Consider the following 19,610-nt stretch of genomic DNA (forward strand, 5'->3'; position numbering starts at 1 on the left):
AGACAGCCACGAGAAACGAAGGAACCGCACGGACCAAAGAGCCACAGCCACGGGAGAAGGAGCCGAGCCGTGAGATCCCAAGAGGTAAACACAAAATACTAAAAGCCATGAGGAAACCAAGGAGTCACCTCATGGGAAAAGCAAATTCTTGGAATTCCAAAGGCCGGTTTGGAATTCCAAGAGACAAACATTAAAACAAACATAAAAAGCATAAAATTGCATTAATTAAAAGATAATAAATGAACTAAAATATTAGCTCATAATGAGCTAACTCTTAGTTCAATAAATGAACTAAAGTCCAGCTCATAAATGAACTAAAAATTTAGCTCAAATATGATGAACTACTAGACTCAAGGGAAGCCAAAATTTGATTTATTTTGGACTAGTGTTGACCCCCCCTTTGTCTACATCAAAGGTTATGAGGCTGAATTCAAATAATTAGGGTTGAAATATAACTTGGTGGAACCTGAAAAAAACACCAGAGCTTAATTTTTTGGAGGTTTAAACCCATCCATTTCCAATATGGTACAATTGCGGTCTTAGTGGATATTAACTAACATCATCAACCTCACTCTCAAGGTAGAAAAGCAGCAACAAACCAAGAAAAAATAATATCAGTAGGTGTATAGGGCTTGGGGCCCCTCTAATGCTAGTTCTAGTAATTAGCCGACGGCTTAAAGCAATAGGATCACCTGTTGGACAAGATGGATCTCCTCCACTGGACTGTAGGACCTCAATTCCTACTTAAAGTATTTCAAATGCTGGACATATTACATCCAATTGCCATATAAGGCATTTGGTGATCTTAGTAGAAGAAACATCGGGCGAAACCACCACTCCCTTGGATGAAGAAATTGATGGAAGAACAGCTAGTCATCTGTTGTATTTTGAGTGTACTATATAAGGATGAGAATGAATGGCTCCATCACAATATATTCAGAACAACATGCACTATCCAAGACAATGTATGCAATTTGGTGATTGATTAGGCGACCTGTGAAAATTTGACGTCCACCCTCATGGTGGAGAAATTGAATTGTCCAATCACTTCGCATCCAAAACCCTACTACCTTTCTTGGCTAAAAAAATAAAGCGAAATCTCCATCACTAGACAATGCTTGGTGAAATTTTCAATTGGAGGAAAATTCCAATAACAAGTTTTGTATGATGTTATTCCCATGGATGCATGCCATCTTCTTGGACGACTGTGGCAATTCGATCGCTAGAACAAGCACGATAGATTCCATAATACATATTCCTTCCACAAAGAAAGGTAATTGGTATTGTTATTTCCCTTACAAGAGCTAGCGGCTTACTATCCATCGACTACAAGTAATGCCTCAGTCCCTCTTCATGTAGTCGTGTAGCTTGGTCAACCATAGATTTGTCTGGTGGTCATAAAATCCAACAGAGAGCAGCTCAGCCAACAACCTTCTAGCCTATTTTGAAGCAGTTTGCTGATGCATGTTTAGATTCTATGCTGTTAGGGATCTCTTCGATGCAAGAGATTTGGCACGCCAATGATTTCATTCCTGGATCGGTCATTCCAAACCGTCTCGCCTACTAGATGGCACGAAACAGAATATGCCGAGCTACAACAAGTGGATGAACTGATTGCAAGCTGCCTAGTTCAACCAAGTACCAGCCCTGTGTAGTTTCTGCCCTACTTGTGCCAAAGAAAGATGGGTCTTGGTTGATGTGTATTGACAACCATGCCATGAACCAAGTTGCCATTTAGTAATGCTTTCTCATTCCCTGTTTAGATGACTTGTTTGATCAATTGCATGGTGCCTCTTATTTCATTCTTGGATCAATCATTCCAAATTTCTTGCCTATCAGATGGCTTCAAAATGTATATGTTGAGCTACAATAGCAAGTAGATGAGCTGATTGCAAGCGACCAAGTCCGACCAAGTGTTATCCCTTTGCAATTCCTGCCCTCATGCTAATGAAATATAGGTCTTGGCGCATGTGTATCGACAATCACGCCTTGAACAAATTTACCGTTAAATACCGCTTTCCAACTCCTCGGCTAGATGACTTGTTTGATTAATTGCATGGTGTCTCTTCTCCAAATTGACCTAGGAAGTGGTCCTCATAGATGCAAATGCGGCCAGGAGACGAATGGAAGACCACATTCAAGATCCTGATAGCTTATATGAATATTCAGTTATGCCTTTTGGGCTCTCTAACGCACCAAGTACTTTCATGTGGATGATGAATCAGATTTTTTGGCCATTCTTAGACAAGTTTGTTCTCATTTATTCTGATGATATTTTGGTATGTAATGAGGAAGTGGAAGAGCACATCCAACACCTACAATTTGTGTTACAAATGCTCCGGGATCAAAGGTCATTTTCCCAAGGCCGATGAGCCTTTCCGTGTTGTTAAGCGCATCAACGACAAAGCCTACTAGCTGGAATTAGAGAGCGATTATCCAGCTTGAATGTGTCAGATTTAAACCCTTACTATGAATATCCAAATTTAGATTAGACTGAAACTGATGTGAAACGTACATGCTATGGAGGAGTTACTTTAAGAAATTAAAGAGATCAATTGTAACTTAATAACCCACAATAAAATTATCGTTTATAATAAAAGAGTGATCATTAGAATTCGTGGTTTTAACTTGCTTAGGCAAGGATGAGCAAAATCCGGAAACCAAACAATTTAAGAAAACGCAAAGTTCAAATTGTAAAACTACGACGACCTTCTCTTTAGTTTTTTAATACTTTTTTGTTATTTTTTGTAATTTCCTTAAATTTCTATGTTATTTCCATTGTAAGGGTCTAAGGGTCTCTTGAGGTAGCCTTTTTTTATAAATAAGAACTACATCCCTCCCTTTTGTAATAAGCTTTAGATATAATCCAGAGTCTTTGAAATCTATTCTAGGTTTCTCTCTTCTCTGTATCCTGGTTGAGTTGGTGGTGGTTACTGTTTCATCCGGCTGCCACGGTATGTTGTTGCACACCTCTTTCCTCTTTCCTTCCTTTCCTATTCATCAAGAAGTGAAGAAATTTGCTGCCCGGCTCTTTCTCAAACCTCAAAACTGCTATATGCCCTTTTCCAAGCTGTCGATCTGTTGTCCATTGCCTTCCAGTTGTAGGAACTACAGTTCGTCTCATCTCTACAGCCACTGTGCAATCTACCTCTTAGTTCAATAAGGAATGCTCCCGACCTTCTTTTATCCCCTCTCATTTCTCTTCAAGGGGCCATTTGGTTTGCTGCAATTAGGGTTTAGAATAATCCAAATATAGGGGTTTTGATAACTTGGCTATTTGGTTGGATGAAAAATAAATTCAAAGTAAAGTAAATCAAATGCAATGTATTCATGTTAGTTCATTTTTGGTGTATTTGGAATTCATTATATTTGGGCGATTTCCAAATATACCGCAAACTCAAGGGCATTTCCACCCTTTGCCGGCGACCTCTACTCATTAGCTGCCACATCAGACCACCGCCAGCCACCGCCGGCCACCACCGCCGGCCACCACCACCACCCGGTCACCGTCTCTGGCTACCACCGCCACCAGCGTTCACCACCTCCGGCCACCGCCGCCTCTAGCCACCGTTATTCACGTTACATTGCAACCATTTTACATCAAAAAAAAAGAGTCACCTTAAACCCTTTACATTCATCCAAATACTACAAAGTATTTGTTTTACACTGCATTCCTTTTTTCAGGTAACCAAACAACCCCTAAATCATTCCGGTATCAAGAACCATTTCCCTTGCTGCTGAAATGATATTTTGGAATGATGATTTCTTCCAAATCCTTAAATAGTCTCTGCAAGTTGGCACTTTTTTTATTGATTTGTGGTTATAAAAGTTGAATGGAGAAATGTAATAAACATTTGTTAGGTACCTTAAAATGAATACATGGACTTGGATGATTTTGATGATATTCCATTTGCATTTATGTTTTCAAATTATCATTTATGTTACCTTTATATTGATAGCATTTTTCCTATGTTTTGGTCATTGATTCATATGACGATTTAACTTTGACTAAAGATTATCTTCTTTACCATTATATATGATCTTAATTGGCCGTGATAAACATTGGCCATTACACATCTGAAATGACCATAAACACCAGGTCATGAAAGCTTATTGACACATTTAATGCGGACCTTTTTTAGGCCAAAGCTGATGCCTGTTAAGTGGTAGTTCGACCTGGCAAAAAAAATCTTAGTTGTTTCTATAAATCCTACTTCATGATTGGTATCTAATAAGTACTGGTCTTCTATAAATCCTTTTTTAACCATGTAACCTTCTGAGAGCTCATTTGATTTTAATCCTAGTTTAACGAAATTCTTTTGGATGGTTTCTGATGACGTAATACTTTATAAACGCCTCTTTCCTAGACAAGTTTACCTTTTGTCTTTTCACAATTAATTGTTTTCACCTGCCGGATGGTGTTTCATGTATCCTTTTGTCATCTTAGTATGTTCTTTGACCCCTTGTGCTCAACTAAGTGTGTAAATAGAGGTGGGTGGGTATCATAATCAACCCAGACCCAGGTTTTGAAATATTAGTGAATTTTAATGGTTTCATATTGGTTATTAGTTCTCAAGGTTTTGCATCCACCAAATTTGTGTCAATTTGACCATTGCACCCACAATATTTTTTGATTTAGTTGAATATATTTAAATGCACTTGTGTATTTTTACATACCCTTTTATACTATGGTCCTTGATACAAAATTATAGCTTTTGTACATAATTTTATCTTAATTTAATAATTGATGTACAATAAATACGTGGCTTGTAGGAAAGAAATCATGTGGTTGGACTCAGAAAATTGGTTAGGCTCAGTTCTTGGATGCATTTTGATGTGATTCTTAAAATTAGAACCGTAAAGGTTGGCAAGTAGTTGGATACTTTGCTGTATCAAAAAACGACTCATACTAAATATTTCATTTCCTATCTTGATGAACAGTACTCTAACACTGTCTAATAGTATAGTTTTTTTATCTTAAACCTAGACACTCGGACATTTGGTTGGCCATGCTAGATTGGGTTGGACTGGGCTTGCGAAAAAAACCTTTGTTGAACCTGAACCTGTTCATCCTGAATCGCATGAAATAGTTGGCATTGATTGAAATCTTTATGATAACACTGATAATTTATTATATGCTTACGTTCAAAAAGAGTGGTTATAGTTGGGCATGTTCTGCTTTTCTTCAAAAACAGTGATTATAGTTGGGTATGTTCTGTGCATGACAGTTCTCATTGCTATTGTTATATCGAGAGTTTACTGGGCCTACGTCTGATTGCACCAAGTTCACTATTGGTTAATGTACATTGATGTTGTTCCACATTTACACTGCATTCTACTCTTTATGTTGTATGAGGTTAAAAAAAATGTTTTATGAGGTAAATTAAATAATTTAGCTTTGCTGATATATACACCTGGCCTGTTTTCTAGATTTCAAAATAGATTTGGAAAACATCTTAAGTTTCTGCATCAAATGAGAGTTAGGCACAGAGACTGTCTGCCCCCTATGATTATTAATGGAAATCAATGCACCATGCAAAGCATGCACCAGGCTGCTGCTGAGGAGTATCTTCAAGCTTACAAACATCAGCCTGAGAATCCACTAATAAATCTTTGTGTTGGTATGGTTTTTTCTAAAGTCTGACAAAGTATATTGAGACTGTTGAGTCAAGATTCATTCTTGAGATTAATATCTTCCCATCATTGTTTTCTTGTGCATGACAGGTACTGCTTTAATCAACCTAGCCCTTGGCTTTAGGCTTCAGAATAAGCATCAGTGTGTGGTTCAAGGTTTTGCTTTCCTCTACAACTATCTAAGTATATGCAATAACAAGCAGGTATGGTGCAAATTCTTAATAAGATTTACATGCATTTTAGATATATCTTATGCATTTTAGAACAAGTCCAGTTTTCCTATAACAAAATAGGAAGTTGTTATAAAGGGAAGTCTTTATAGATTATTTATGGATAAACTTCTTAGCAGACCATTGACCTAGTAACGTTGCCTAATTTTCTTTGAGGAACATTACTATTGATTATTTTAAAAAAAAATTTACCTCCCAGCCATGTTGAAGTCAGGAAGCACCTCAAGGAAGAAAATTTTAATTTTGTGGAGGCGTTCAACAAGCATCTGGCATGCTCATAAAGAAAAAAAAAGAACTTAGGATGTCCCAATGAGGAAAATTGATATATTATCCCAAGAGGTATATATTAATAATCATATTTTTTTAATGTCAAAATTTAGTTTTTAGACTTCCTATGATCTTAAGCGCCATAGTTGATTGTCCTCCTCTATCAGAAGAGTGTTCATTTTTAACAAGGTCACTCAACTCTACCTCTCGTAGTTCTCATTTTATAACTACGACCCTCAAAAATATATATTTCCCAATACTGTGCAATGCGTGGTTCATTATTGTGGGATTAGCGTTAAACTGTATCAACATATAATAATTTTTCATTTAGGGAACCCTAAACCCTCAAATCTTGTGCCTTCGTTTCATTGGTGTCTCCCATTCGCCCACACTTGTGGCTGTCCTTACTTGTAGGTGTTCTCCACTTGTCGGCATGCTTTGCTTACAAGTGTGCTCCACTTGCAGGCATGTTCAGTTTGCGTGCACCCCATTCATTCAAAAAAATCCTACGGTCATTTCATGATTCAAATCAATCTTCATCCCTTTTGTTTATCTTGTGACACATCGTGCTCGTTGATTGTTGCCTGTGGTTGTCCTGTCTGGTCATCCATGTTTATTTTGTCATGCTTGTGGATTTCTTGATCTTCATTCTCACCAACTCTTGTTGTAGGCTCTCTCTGTATCTTATTGAGTTTGATCTTATGCCATTGATGTTTTTGATGGTGACCCGTCTCGAGCTACCCATATGGAGCTTGACTGATGCAATAACTCTCCTACTGACTTTGACATTCTTGACTTAGTAGGTTTTGTAATGTGGGCTTACTTCTTTCCTTTTGGATAGAAATTACTCTCTTAGCTTCAAGTTATCTTTTCTTTATTTTATTTATTTATTTATTTTTTAGCTTCAAGTTATCTTGATCATCCTTTGAATTCTATTTCTTTTCTTTAAATGTCGTTGCCTTTAAAAACAAAATAGGCTGTTATTGATTGTACCCAATTCAAAGAGTTAGTAAGAATTTTCTATAACAATTTAATTTTATGAGGGATATTGTGGTATCCTTGTGGGCCCCACGCTTCCTCTCTTTAAAAAGAAAAATAAATAAATAAATAAATAAATAAGTGCTTTGTGGTATACCTATGGACATTCGATCAAGAGCTTGCTTTAATAATTTGCAGTTATCCATTGAGCGTGCTGTGACTTTTTGGCTTTTGATTTAGTGAGCCTAGCTAATCTTGGGATTGTTTGGCTCTTTGTTAGCAATCATGTGTTACGTTATCCAAGATGATCTCCTAAGGATTGAGGGTGGAGGTTTTATGACATGGAGATATGAATGATGAGAGTTTTATCAAGCCAAAGCGGAAGATGCACCTTAGCCTAAGAATGGTTCTCCTTAGGATGCATCAGTGCTTGGTACTGCATTTTGATGTTGGTGGTTTCCACCATTCTTTATATGGATGACGATGTAGGTTTCATTAGGCCTTTGTGGGGAGGTTAGTGTAGATTTCATAGGTGCCCTTGGCTAGTGTCATTAATTTATGGGTTCCAACTTGACTATCGTGTTTGTAATCTGAGAAGTTATATGGGTTAGCTTTGAGCTTATTGAGCCAAGGGTGTCTTTGGTTCTTCCTTTGCAAATATTGATTCTTGAGTCATGCAAGAATCAATGTTTCTTCTTCAACATGATTGCTTGTACTTGTGATCATTGATAATAAACTCGGTTCATCCCTCAAACTTGTTGAGCTGGGAGGAGCGTCGACTTTGCCCTTTTACTTTCTAATTCATTTTTTCCTAAAAACCCTAAAATTGGAATAAATTTCACAATTTTCAATTTGCCAAAACTTCTCTATTATCTATTTAATGATTAGGGTTTTCTATTTTTGGATTATTTAAATTTAAAAATTATGAAAATAAATTTTTTGTGAAAAATCCTAATTTCTACCATTAAAAACCCTCCTAAGATAGTTTGGAACAATAATCATGAAAAGATTTTCTTAAAAATCCAAGAATACGAAAAATCCTAATTTCTCCAAACTCAAAATTTTTTTGGGAAAATTTTAAATTCCAAGGCTAAAATCTCCCCTAATAATCTCCTAACAAAATTTTAGGTTTTAGAGAAACCCTAGAAATTCCTTCCAAAGAAATCTTTACAAAAATTGAGAAATCTCTTAATTAAAACATACCTTAACTCTCCCTTAGTCTTCCTCTTGAATTTCCCCCAACGAATCCACCGGAAAACCGCCTCCACCCCCGCCAATGAACCTTCCCGGTCGCCCCTTAGTTCACCTCCCTTGCGTTCGGCCAAACGTGAATGAGAAGGGACTTCGGTCCCTTAAGGGGCTTTGGACGATTATGGAGAAAAAGAAAAGGTCTTATTTACCCTTGTATGCCTTAGGTATATTTAGCACTAAGAATGGCTATTAAGTAAATAACCATTTCATTTATAAAACTTCGGCGATTTTTAATTCCAATTTTGTACAAAATTTAACCTACATTCTTTATATCAATTCGTTCGAAATTTCGCTTAGAATTTTATAAAATTGATTGCGTCAAATTCCGACAATTTTCGAAAATTCGTCTAATTTCGTCGTGGTACATCGAAATACGTGCAACGCTTACAATCGACATTTATTGAGTTTTATATGGTAGATCATCCATAGCTTTCATTTCTTTTTTTCTTTTTTTCATAGGCTGGACGTATTAGATGGTCAACAAAGCTAAAACTTAAAGCATCACCCCCCATCATGTTCTTATTATTGTCTGAGGACTCATTAATAGTTTTGTTTTTTTTTCAACAGTCACTTGTAAGTAATTTAATGAACAATCAGTATAATTGTCATTCTTAAGCCCTCGCATTTTTTTTTTTTCATCCTATAATTGTTTATCCTCATCCTACATTAGTTTACAATTTTTATACATCATAATCAGATCATGTTTCCTTATGAACTTCTTGTTGCATGTTCAACTAATATTTTATAGTTGATTGTGATGCTATGCTTCATTGTCATTAGCTTTTTCTTTATTAAAATCATATGAAAAACATCAGATCGCCACTTCATTTAGTTCTTTAATAACTCATATTTTTGTGTTTTCAATTTCATTGTATTTATATATGATCAAAAAAACATTTTCTACAAATTTTTGCATTTTCTATTTTCTAATAACAACTCTATTTTGGCATACCTTTGTTTTTTCTAATCAATTTTTTTTTGTACCATAGTCAATTTTGGTTAGCTTGATGAGCTCTACAATATCTAGCTAGGGTCAGGAATTTAGAGAAAATGGTTGTTAGTAATAACTGCATAATCTCACAGATTTCATTTAGCTTTTCCACCTCTTGTAAGAATTTAGTGTCTCACATCCACGTCAAACACCACTACAAAAAGATAATATTTCTGTTATTACTACTAATAATACATTCTTTCACATCCGTATCGAACATATTGAAAATGACTACCACTTCATAAAAGATCACATTCTCTCCAAGAAAATTCAATTTCTCTACATCAACACTGGAGACTAACCAGCTGACATGCTAACGAAAACTCTCATCCAAGAGGACCAAGACCCAGTATCACCAACTTGGCATCAAGCTGTCTTTATAACCTCGAACTGTCAACTTCCAGGGAAGTAATATTCGCTTCTGCCAGCCCAAATACTCTCAGCCTCGTAGAGCAAACCTTTCTCAGTCGTCCGATAATAACCACAGCACTCATCCAAGCCGTCAACTGATAACATACTAATTCCTGTACTAGAACATTCTCATCCTCTTATACAATGTAATAGCCTATCTTCTGTTTGTGACAATTGAAATAAAAATAAATGTTACGATTCTTCTGTGCTTTATCATTATCTTCTCTATTTTGTGAGTTTATACTTCCCTTATCATCATCTCAACATGAGCCCGATCTAGTTCTTGATTGCCCACCTGAAGGAAGGTGAAGGTTAGGGATGTCAAAATAGGTTTTTGGGTTGTGTTCGGGTCCAACTCGAAATTGACCCGCTCTCAAATAATCCAACCCAAACCCGACCCGATTACACAAATGAGTCAGGAATCTGACCCGAACCCGACCTGCCCCAAATCCGAGTCGACCCGACTCGACACGCTGACCCGGGCAAGCGTTGATCACGGGGGCAAGTGCGTGGGTGTGACCTGAGCAGTAAGGGTGCAAGGGCGATGCGAGCATAACGTGAGCACGGGTGTGAGGTTGCCAACACAAGTGGGGGTTAGAGTACGCGGGGCTGGGGACTAGGTAGGCTGCATCACAGGCGAGCTGTGAGTGTGATGTGGTGCGAGCACAGGGGGCCTGAGATGCGGGTCATATTTGGGTTAATTTGGGTTACCGGGTTGACCCGAACACACCTCAGATTTTTAAAATGGGCTAAAAATCTGAACCCGAATCCAACCCGTTTGCTAAACGGGTCAACCCGAACCCGGATATTTTGGGTCGGGTTCGGGTCAGGCTATTGGGTCATGTCATTATTTGTCTCTCCTTGTGAAGGTCATTCTGCTGATGTTATACCCTCGTCATTCTCATCCCTATGTCAGACCTCATTAACGTTATACCGATCCATATATTTGGACAACTATGATGATTACTATGGGGTTGATTGAGTTGATTGGCCCTAGAAGGATTTCACGAGGACTGCTTTGGAGTTGTTTGTTTTAACCCAACATAGTACTTTAAACTTGTTCTCCGTTGGAATGACTATGGGTTTTATTGCCTTAGTGCGAGTGTCTGCTTTTTATTTGAGTGGTAGATTTAGTTTTGTTCTGGATGCAAATGCTTCAGATTTATATCCACCCGTAGGGCAAAAGGCAGCCGGAAATTTTTAAGAGACTGCAATTATGTCATCGATGGGATTGGCGATGGAAGTCTTGCATTTGGGCTCAGTAGGCCTCTGCTTGGTTTCTGTTGCTTCGATAGTTACATTTGACAATTTTGAGGTCTTAAGGGGATTAGATAGGCCCATGAAAGATCACAAAGCTCTTTTAGCTTACCTAACTGGATTAGATTAGTCCATTTATCAAGAATTATCCACTGATTCAGCTATAGCTTGTACCCAAATGTTATCCTACCCTGATGTAGGGATAGTATTCTGATTAACATTTTAACCACAGTTATTTCTGCAATATTTAATAATTCATACAAACATTTCTTTCCAATTTCAGTGTTGCTTAAATTTTTTTTTGTATTTTCTTCATCACAATGTTCTGGTCTTGCAGGAAGCCCTTTACAACATCGCTAGAGCATATCAGCACGTTGGCCTTGTGACTTTGGCAGTTTTGTATTATGAGAAGGTTCTTGCAATTCAACAGAAAGATTTCCCCATTTCGAAGCCTCCTAATCAAGATCCAGGTGCTCCAGCAAGTCATAAACCAGGTTACTGTAATCTTCACATGGAAGCAGCTTTTAATTTACATTTGATTTACAAGAAAAGCGGAGCAATAGATCTGTCTAGGAAAATTTTGAAGAGCTATTGTACTCCTTAAATTTAACCATCAAATTTATTTTCTTAATTTAAAATGAATTTTGCTGTTTATTTATTTATTTATTTTTGCTAATTACAAAGGTGATTTGAATGGAGTAAAGGGTTTGTTAATTGTAGTGGTGTAACTTGAAGATTGTCAATGCCATTCTCAATTTTGGGGAAGGAAAGGGCATCAACTGCAATTGATAAAAATCTTACTACTTGCTGTATATGAGTGTTTTAGAAAATTAATTACTACATTAACACCTTCATCATCAATTTGAGCATAGAAACCTATTGACTTGCCAATATTTAATACATGAAATACTAAGATCATTTGTTATTTTGATATGAAAAGTTGGTAAATATAATCAAAGACAAAAGGTACATTTGTTTTTCTCTTCCATTATATGCACAACTTCACCCAGGGTCCATCAAAATGTCATGTTTTTTCATTAGATTCGCATCTACATTATAAGGTATTCTATACAACTTTGTAACCAATTCATGGAACTCATAAAAGGACTAAATTTTACTGAATTTGTATCCATCCATCTTACAAAGGGATAAGAAAAGATAGAAAAAAGATCGAAGAACTGAATCAATCCCAGCAAAGATCATCAAGATAATAGATGCATGATCAACAAAAGATGAAAACTCTGGTGTGAGGTGAGGCACATTCAAGAAAATGATGTATTCAATGGTAGATTAGAAAAATAGGAAGAGTAAGATTTTGTCAGAAAATTATCTACTCATTCTACTCTTGTAAAATTTACTCACAACATTATTTGATGTTATTTATTTAGCAAGTTTTTGAATATTATAATTGGCATTTTTAAAAAAATTGCTAGGTGTTAACCTTACATTCACTTAATTAATTTGCTATTTACTAAGTGAATAGAAGAAAGATAAGATAGAAAAAGTAGAGAATTCTAAGAGAGATTACATTATTTATAAAGTAGAAGTTATAACTCGCTCGGAAGAGCTTTTGAAAAAGAAAAATATTATAATTAAGGCTTTGTTTATGACATATTTTTTAGTGCTTTCTAAAGTAACTTTTTAATTCAAAATTTTTCTGAACTATACATCTTTATACTATAAGTTGCTTTAAAAAACAGTAACAAAAAGCTGTCGCAAACGGAGCATAAGTGTAGCATGAATCAGCTTTTGGAGATTCTATTGTTTCAATAAAATTATATATATATATCTTATATAAAATCCGTTTAGTTAATCTTTACTCTTGAGGTTTATTTTCTGAGTTAAATTAAGTTTTCATTTGGAACGGTTTTCTTACTGCTGCTTAAATCAGCTTTTAAAATTTTAATTTTTCTATTAAAAATTTTATTTATGAAGTAATAAAAAAGTTATCCCAATGATCGTTTGGGATATCTTTTTTACTACTTTTTAAAACGGAGTTTTAGTACAAATTTTTGCTCTCAACCAATAGGCCAAGGAGAGTTGTGTAAATTTTAATTTTTCTATTAAAAATTTTATTTATGAAAAAAAAGCTGTTCCAACAAAGTCTAAGAATAGTACTCTTCAACTTGTCTCATATTGTTCCGACTGTATCACCTTTTGGATCTATGTTGTATGATAGCTTGGGCCTATTTGTGGGGTCCACTGCATCCACTAAAGAAGCATAGATTGACTCAATTAATACCATATTAATTTGAGAAAAACTGGCATATCAAAATCAGTTCTTTTTTTTTTTCTTTAAAGAAAATTAACGCATCAAAATGGCACCAGATTGATCTTATATACACTGAATGCGTTACTTATATACATAATTAACTACTTTATCGTATAACCTTTAAATTCAAAAGAAAAAATAGGATATTGTATGAGAAGTTCCTTCAATAAAAATGCAGTAGAGGAGCTACTGATAAATCTCATTTTCCCCATTAATTCCAACGTATAACTCCTTACTCTTAAATTTCATTAAATGGATTGCAATAGCTAAGCATCAAACATGTTACAGAAATACAAAGCCGCAGCACTCAACGGCACCCTTAAAAAATATTAACGTAAGAAACTTTCGGTAACCTCCATATTAATTAACTTCACCACCTTTCCTAACAATCAGTTCTCTCTCCACCCAACTATAAATTCATCTCCCTCCCCAACCCATCCCACCACCATTACTATACCACATAAGAACATAAGATGGCAAAATCAGTAGCAGCAGCGTCTGCCTTCGTCTTCCTCCTCGTGGTCAGCACATCCATACCAACAGCTTCTTCATTCCAGTTAATTCCTGATTTCCTCAAGTGCTGGTATGCCGTTATTGAGCTTAAAGGCTGTTCAGTGAACATCGTTCCTTCCAAACTAGATTTCCAAATTAAGCTCACCGAGCAGTGCTGTAAGGCCATAAACGGTATTGAAGAGAGCTGCCTTCATGTTGTGTTATCCGACCATACGATTGGCTCAGCGCTGTTGAACTTGACTTCCAAGGTCTGTGCTGCTCCGGCTGCCCAGGTCTCTCTCCATCACCTCCACCACAAACATTTTAACAAGTTGAATTGACCATTAACGCTGCCTTGTACGTTTGGTGAATATGACAGTGGAAGTTGAATGGTCGTTGTTTTGTTTTGTATTTTTTTTTTTTTTGGTTTGATAGAGTGCCTTTATTAAGTCATATATTGATGGTTTCTTAATTTATGTAATAAGGTTGTTCAAGTTGTTTCCTTGTAATGTGTTATATTCCTTATATATGTTTGCTGTTTTGTTGAGATTTTATATAATTTTAGTAGGATATACAGCTATATTCGAAGTCAAGGCTATGAATGGAAACTGCAACGCTTGAAATATTAATTACATCAATTTTTTAATACAGGAGGCTAAGAAGATTTTAATTTATTAGAGAGCAGGTACTCTTAGGAAAAATTTTACCATCTACAGTCAGTTTTTGAAGCTTTCCTATAATATGAAGATATTGAAATGAAATGTGAAAACTCATGGGGTAGTCATAAAATTCTAAAATTGATTTTTTTTTTCACATAACTTATCTTGATCTGTTAGTTGGTCCTTTTTGTGCACTATTAGTAATAACAAATCACAATTGCACACACAAGTGCGATGATGTGCAAATCTGGAACATACAAGTCCTTAGGCAGAAACTATTAGGATCAAAATAAACCAATTTAGCGCTCTACGACGAGTGAGACAACTCAGATGAGAGCTGTAATAGACACGTTGAAGTCATATAGTGTTTTTTTTTTTTTAATTTTTAATTTTATTTTTGAGTCATTTTCGTATGTTTATTCTAGGAAGGAGACATGTGAAACAACCAAGAGACACATACCTGAGAGAAATAAGAGAATATTAAATTTTAATTTTTAATTATTATAATTTTATTATATAAATTATATTGAATGATGTCAATCATAGCATATGATATTCCTTACAATTGAATAATCTGTGCAGGAATTTGTTGTATTAATTAGAATATTCTTAAAAGTAATTTCAATTAACTAATCAAACTTTAGTATTAATAAAATTTGATGCTCATTTCTTAACATTTTTAGGGTCTTCTAAACATAATAAATCTTGTATAATGAAGAAGATTCGAGAATGTTGTTGGTAGAAGAATCTAGGATGTTTGTAATAAACAAAGAAGACTCTAGAATTACTATGTTATAGAAGTCTCTAGATTTAGCTTTCATACCTAAAAATAAGTAATGCCATGATGTTGTAAGCCAAACTGAAAATCACTCTGCAAAAGTTTAGTAATAAATTCTTCTTCTATTCTCCCATACAAAATCTCTAAAGCCCATTACTTGCCTCCATATCTTCCTTTTGTCTAAAATATTCCCACATTTGGTAAATATACACTACAATGTATGGCTACATACTAGATCAGAAAAGAGAAATAAAAAGTCACGACTGTACAAAAATTAGAAACTACATGTACCAACTAATACAAAACTTGACCTGGGATCATAGCTACTCAACCAAATCTTTATCTTTTTCTCTGACTTGAAATTGAATGCGTAATAGGTTTGAGCCAGCATAGCTAAGCAGATCACAACTACTAATCTAAACTTTTAATAAATAACCCTTTATACATTTAACTAAATTTTAAAAGAAACTAATAACAATTCACTATGCTACCACGTGAATAATCCCTTATGACTCCTATGTGCTTAGCACACATTGGACTTTTATAATAGGCCCTTATGAACCCTTATGCATTCAGCACAATAGAACTAGCTTCCTCCAAAATAAGATCTTAATAGAATCATATAATTTAAGTAGATAAGCACAGATATAATTGCATTAAAATCAAAGAAATGCAAATAAACTAATTTCAAAAATGCACCAAATACTTTATTTTAAATGCACAAAATACTTTATTAGTAGGCAACATATTTAACAATAGGGCAAAGTTTTATAGTTTCAAATTTTCACCAGATTATCAGGGATTGTTCATAATATTATTTTGAAGCTTCAAATGTACTACAACATTATTTTCTAACATTAAAATTATTTTCTAGTTTGCTAAAAATGTTGCACTTTTCAAATTATCAAATAGAAATTTTCTAAAAAAAATATCTAAATATTCAGAATGATCATATCTATAACATATATAAAGTTATATGATGAAAGTTTAGTAGTTGTAAAGTTAATCTCATTTTTATGTTTTAAAATTATAATTTAAATCAATAAAATCTAAAAATGTTCATTGTTTTTATTTTTTTTTTAAATTGAGATAGGCAGAACATAACTTATCATAATCCAAAAAACTTTATAAATTGGGCCGATAATAAAAAAATGGACTGAATCAACTGAAATGGACTTTCTCTCAGTAGGTTTTCCCCCTTTCTCTCTTTAAAATACAACTTGGCGGGGGGGGGGGGGGGGGGGGGGGGATGCACAATGAGAAAAAAAATTCTTTGTTAAAAAAATGAGTAACTTACGTGAAAATTGATATGTTTGCTTAATCTAGACATGGCATCATGGCACTCTAGACAACACCAATGAAACCTCAACTAATTGAAAGCTTAGCCCTGCCATACCTAATTCCAATGTTGCAGTGCTTCTATGAGGAAAATTCAAGATTTTTCATTCATGCACACAGACCCTCGATACTTCATTTAGAATAAATTTAATATTCACATGCATATAGAATAATTTCCCACATAAAAGAGGTAATAATGCAGAAATGTCATTACATTACCTTTATTATAATGGGTCAGAATATACTACTAAATACTATTTTAGTAAGTATTATAATCTTCCCCTCCTCAGAAAAATATCATCCTTGATATTTCAAAAGTTAGAGACAAATTCATCATGGAATAATTATCTCATCTTGGAATACTTCTCCCAATTGCTTTTTCAATTTTTTTCATTGCAATGCACCTTGGCCATTCAAATTTGTTTATTTTTAATCTTCTAATATCACATGCAAGAATCCCTTATGGTTCTTCTCTATTGCTCAGAATTAGATGGACCTCAACTTCATCTGTAGATACCCAATTCTCATAATCAGACACCCCTTCACTTAAGAATGATATGTGGAATGTGAATATTAGAAATATGCTATAGTAACTATATATTGTAAGTAGACTTTCATATCCTTTTGATTATTTTAAATGTTCCAATGTACCTTATAATCAGTCTTCCTTCCTTTCCAAAACTTCTTATGTCTTTCATCTATATGATCATTATATGTACATAATCTCTAACATGAAATTTTATAGCTCATTACTTTATATTATAATATGTTTTCTGCTTGTCTTGCTCTGCATTCAATTTATTTTTGATCAGATGACTCATTCAGTAGCACCAACAAAGATATCCAATTTGACTCCTTTATCCCACCTCTGTCCAAAATATTGGGGTTCTACATTTTCTACCAAATAATACTTCATAAGGGACTATATATATACTTGATTTAAAGTTATTATTATAAGTGAATTTGATTAGAAGAATATAATCCTCCCAACATCCACAAAAATTTAGAACACTTAATCTCAGAAGATCTTCCAATACCATAATAGTTCTCTCGAACTATTCGTCGATATGCGGATAAAAAATCATATTGAAATGTAAGGTATTGTCTAAATCTTATTGAATGCCTCTCCACCTTTACGAGATAAATCTAACATATCTATAAGAAACTATCGCCCGTGGTTCTCCATGTAATTAGACAATCACTTGTACATACATATATGCCAATCTATTCATTGAATCAGCATGTCATATCAGAATAAAAGGTGTAGACTTCATTAGATGATCTACTACAACCCAAAATACATCATATATTTGCCTCAATATAGGGAATATCATATAAAAATTCATCGTCACCTCTTTCCATTTCTACTCTCGAATAGGCAATGATTGCAGTAGGCCTCCAAATTACTAATGCTCTAGTTTCACTAACTAATAAGCCATATTTTTCTTCAGTGCAGGCCCTAACTAATGCACTCAGTACAATCTCTTATCCAAAATATCCAGAATTAGGATCCCACAACCTATTTTTATATATGATAATTTTGAAATTGGATAATTAAAGTTTAGGTTTCTTATCATACTAGATACAATCAATCACCTTTAAAAACTCTACATCTAATCTCAGGACTTCCTAGATTCTTTTCTACAAAGATGATTGTATAATCATTTGTGACAAAATGCTAATATTTTGATCAACAGGAGCAATCACTTTTAACTCTAACATCTAGATATCTCAAATTAGATGATTTGATAGTTCATAAACTCACTTTCTCAAAAACTCAACTATTTAATCTTTAAATCATTAGTATATGCTTAAGTGTATAATATTTAAGTTCAAAGCAAGTCAATAACTTAGATGATTTTCTTTAGTTAATAATAATGGTTTTAAAATTAGAAATTAGGGTTTTTATTCATCCAAATTATCACCAATTCTTTAGTATCATTCTTAATTTTAAATAATTTGTAATTGTTATTTTTATTTAGGCTAAAAACATAATCAAAGTGCAAGCCCTTTATAGTGAACATTTCTAACAATTAAGAAATATAAGGAATTTTACTTAAATGCAAATTGAACTACAAAATAAGAGTACAAACAAGATAGTATAATAATTGATAGAATGAATAGAATTGGATAAAAACAAAAAATATGCCTTTTTATTTAAAATGTTACAAAGTCCATAAGGCATATAGATACAATATCATCTATGTCTATCACAACCATTTGTAACAACACACCACCAGGGGGATCTCCCTCACTCCCTCCCTCCCTCCTCACCACCCCGCCAACAACCCCCAAGCAAAGAAAAAAAGAAAGAAAGAAAAGTGCAATAATTAACAACAAACACATATTTAAAATGTTACAAAGTCCATAAGGCATATAGATACAATATCATCTATGTCTATCACAACCATTTGTAACAACACACCACCAGGGGGATCTCCCTCACTCCCTCCCTCCCTCCTCACCACCCCGCCAACAACCCCCAAGCAAAGAAAAAAAGAAAGAAAGAAAAGTGCAATAATTAGCAACAAACACAAACCAGTCTCTCTCTCTCTCTCTCTCCCCCTAACTCTTCTTTGAACTCAAAAGTGTAGTGGTAATGCCTATCCTGCATGTCAGTATAATGAGCCTACCAATTCCTACTCTCATTATAGAAATTAGTAGCTCTATCCATATGTTTTCTCAAATTCATAACCTACTCTCCTAAAGATCTAAGGGATCAATCATTCGACCAACTATTACTAAGCTGACTCATCAACCTGGGCTCACTAGGACTAGCTTCCTCCTCTACATCAATCCTTTGAAATCCCTAAATTTTCCATTTTGTTAGAGTAAAAATGGGAAACAGTTGCTTTGTATTAGAATCACGTAAAACTCTAGCAAAAACACACATGGAATAAACAAAAGAGGGGCATCCTAAACCTATGGATCCGAAAGGACACCGCTCATGGGGATCAAATGCAACGGGTACGACGGCACTATCACGTAGGATAATACGATCGTAGGCCTTTATACTCGACATAAGCAGGCCAATGGGAGGGCAGATTAGATC

At 34.7% G+C, this 19,610-nt stretch overlaps 1 protein-coding gene across 2 annotated transcripts in view; it reads left to right on the top strand.

The window, feature by feature from the left end:
* The window catches only part of LOC110101275 (general transcription factor 3C polypeptide 3), an 83,738-nt gene extending 72,061 nt beyond the window's left edge, over positions 1–11,677 (top strand). For both annotated transcript variants that reach the window (XM_028701220.1, XM_028701222.1), the window contains exons 17-19: positions 5,431–5,621; positions 5,725–5,837; positions 11,357–11,677. In XM_028701220.1, coding sequence (XP_028557053.1) covers positions 5,431–5,621; positions 5,725–5,837; positions 11,357–11,623 — 571 coding nt within the window. In that variant the 3' untranslated portion in view covers positions 11,624–11,677. The remainder of the gene's footprint in view (positions 1–5,430; positions 5,622–5,724; positions 5,838–11,356) is intronic.
* The last annotated feature ends 7,933 nt before the right edge of the window (positions 11,678–19,610 follow it).

This window comes from Dendrobium catenatum, unplaced genomic scaffold, assembly GCF_001605985.2.
Source record: "Dendrobium catenatum unplaced genomic scaffold, ASM160598v2 fragScaff_scaffold_153, whole genome shotgun sequence".
Taxonomy (NCBI): Eukaryota; Viridiplantae; Streptophyta; class Magnoliopsida; order Asparagales; family Orchidaceae; genus Dendrobium; species Dendrobium catenatum.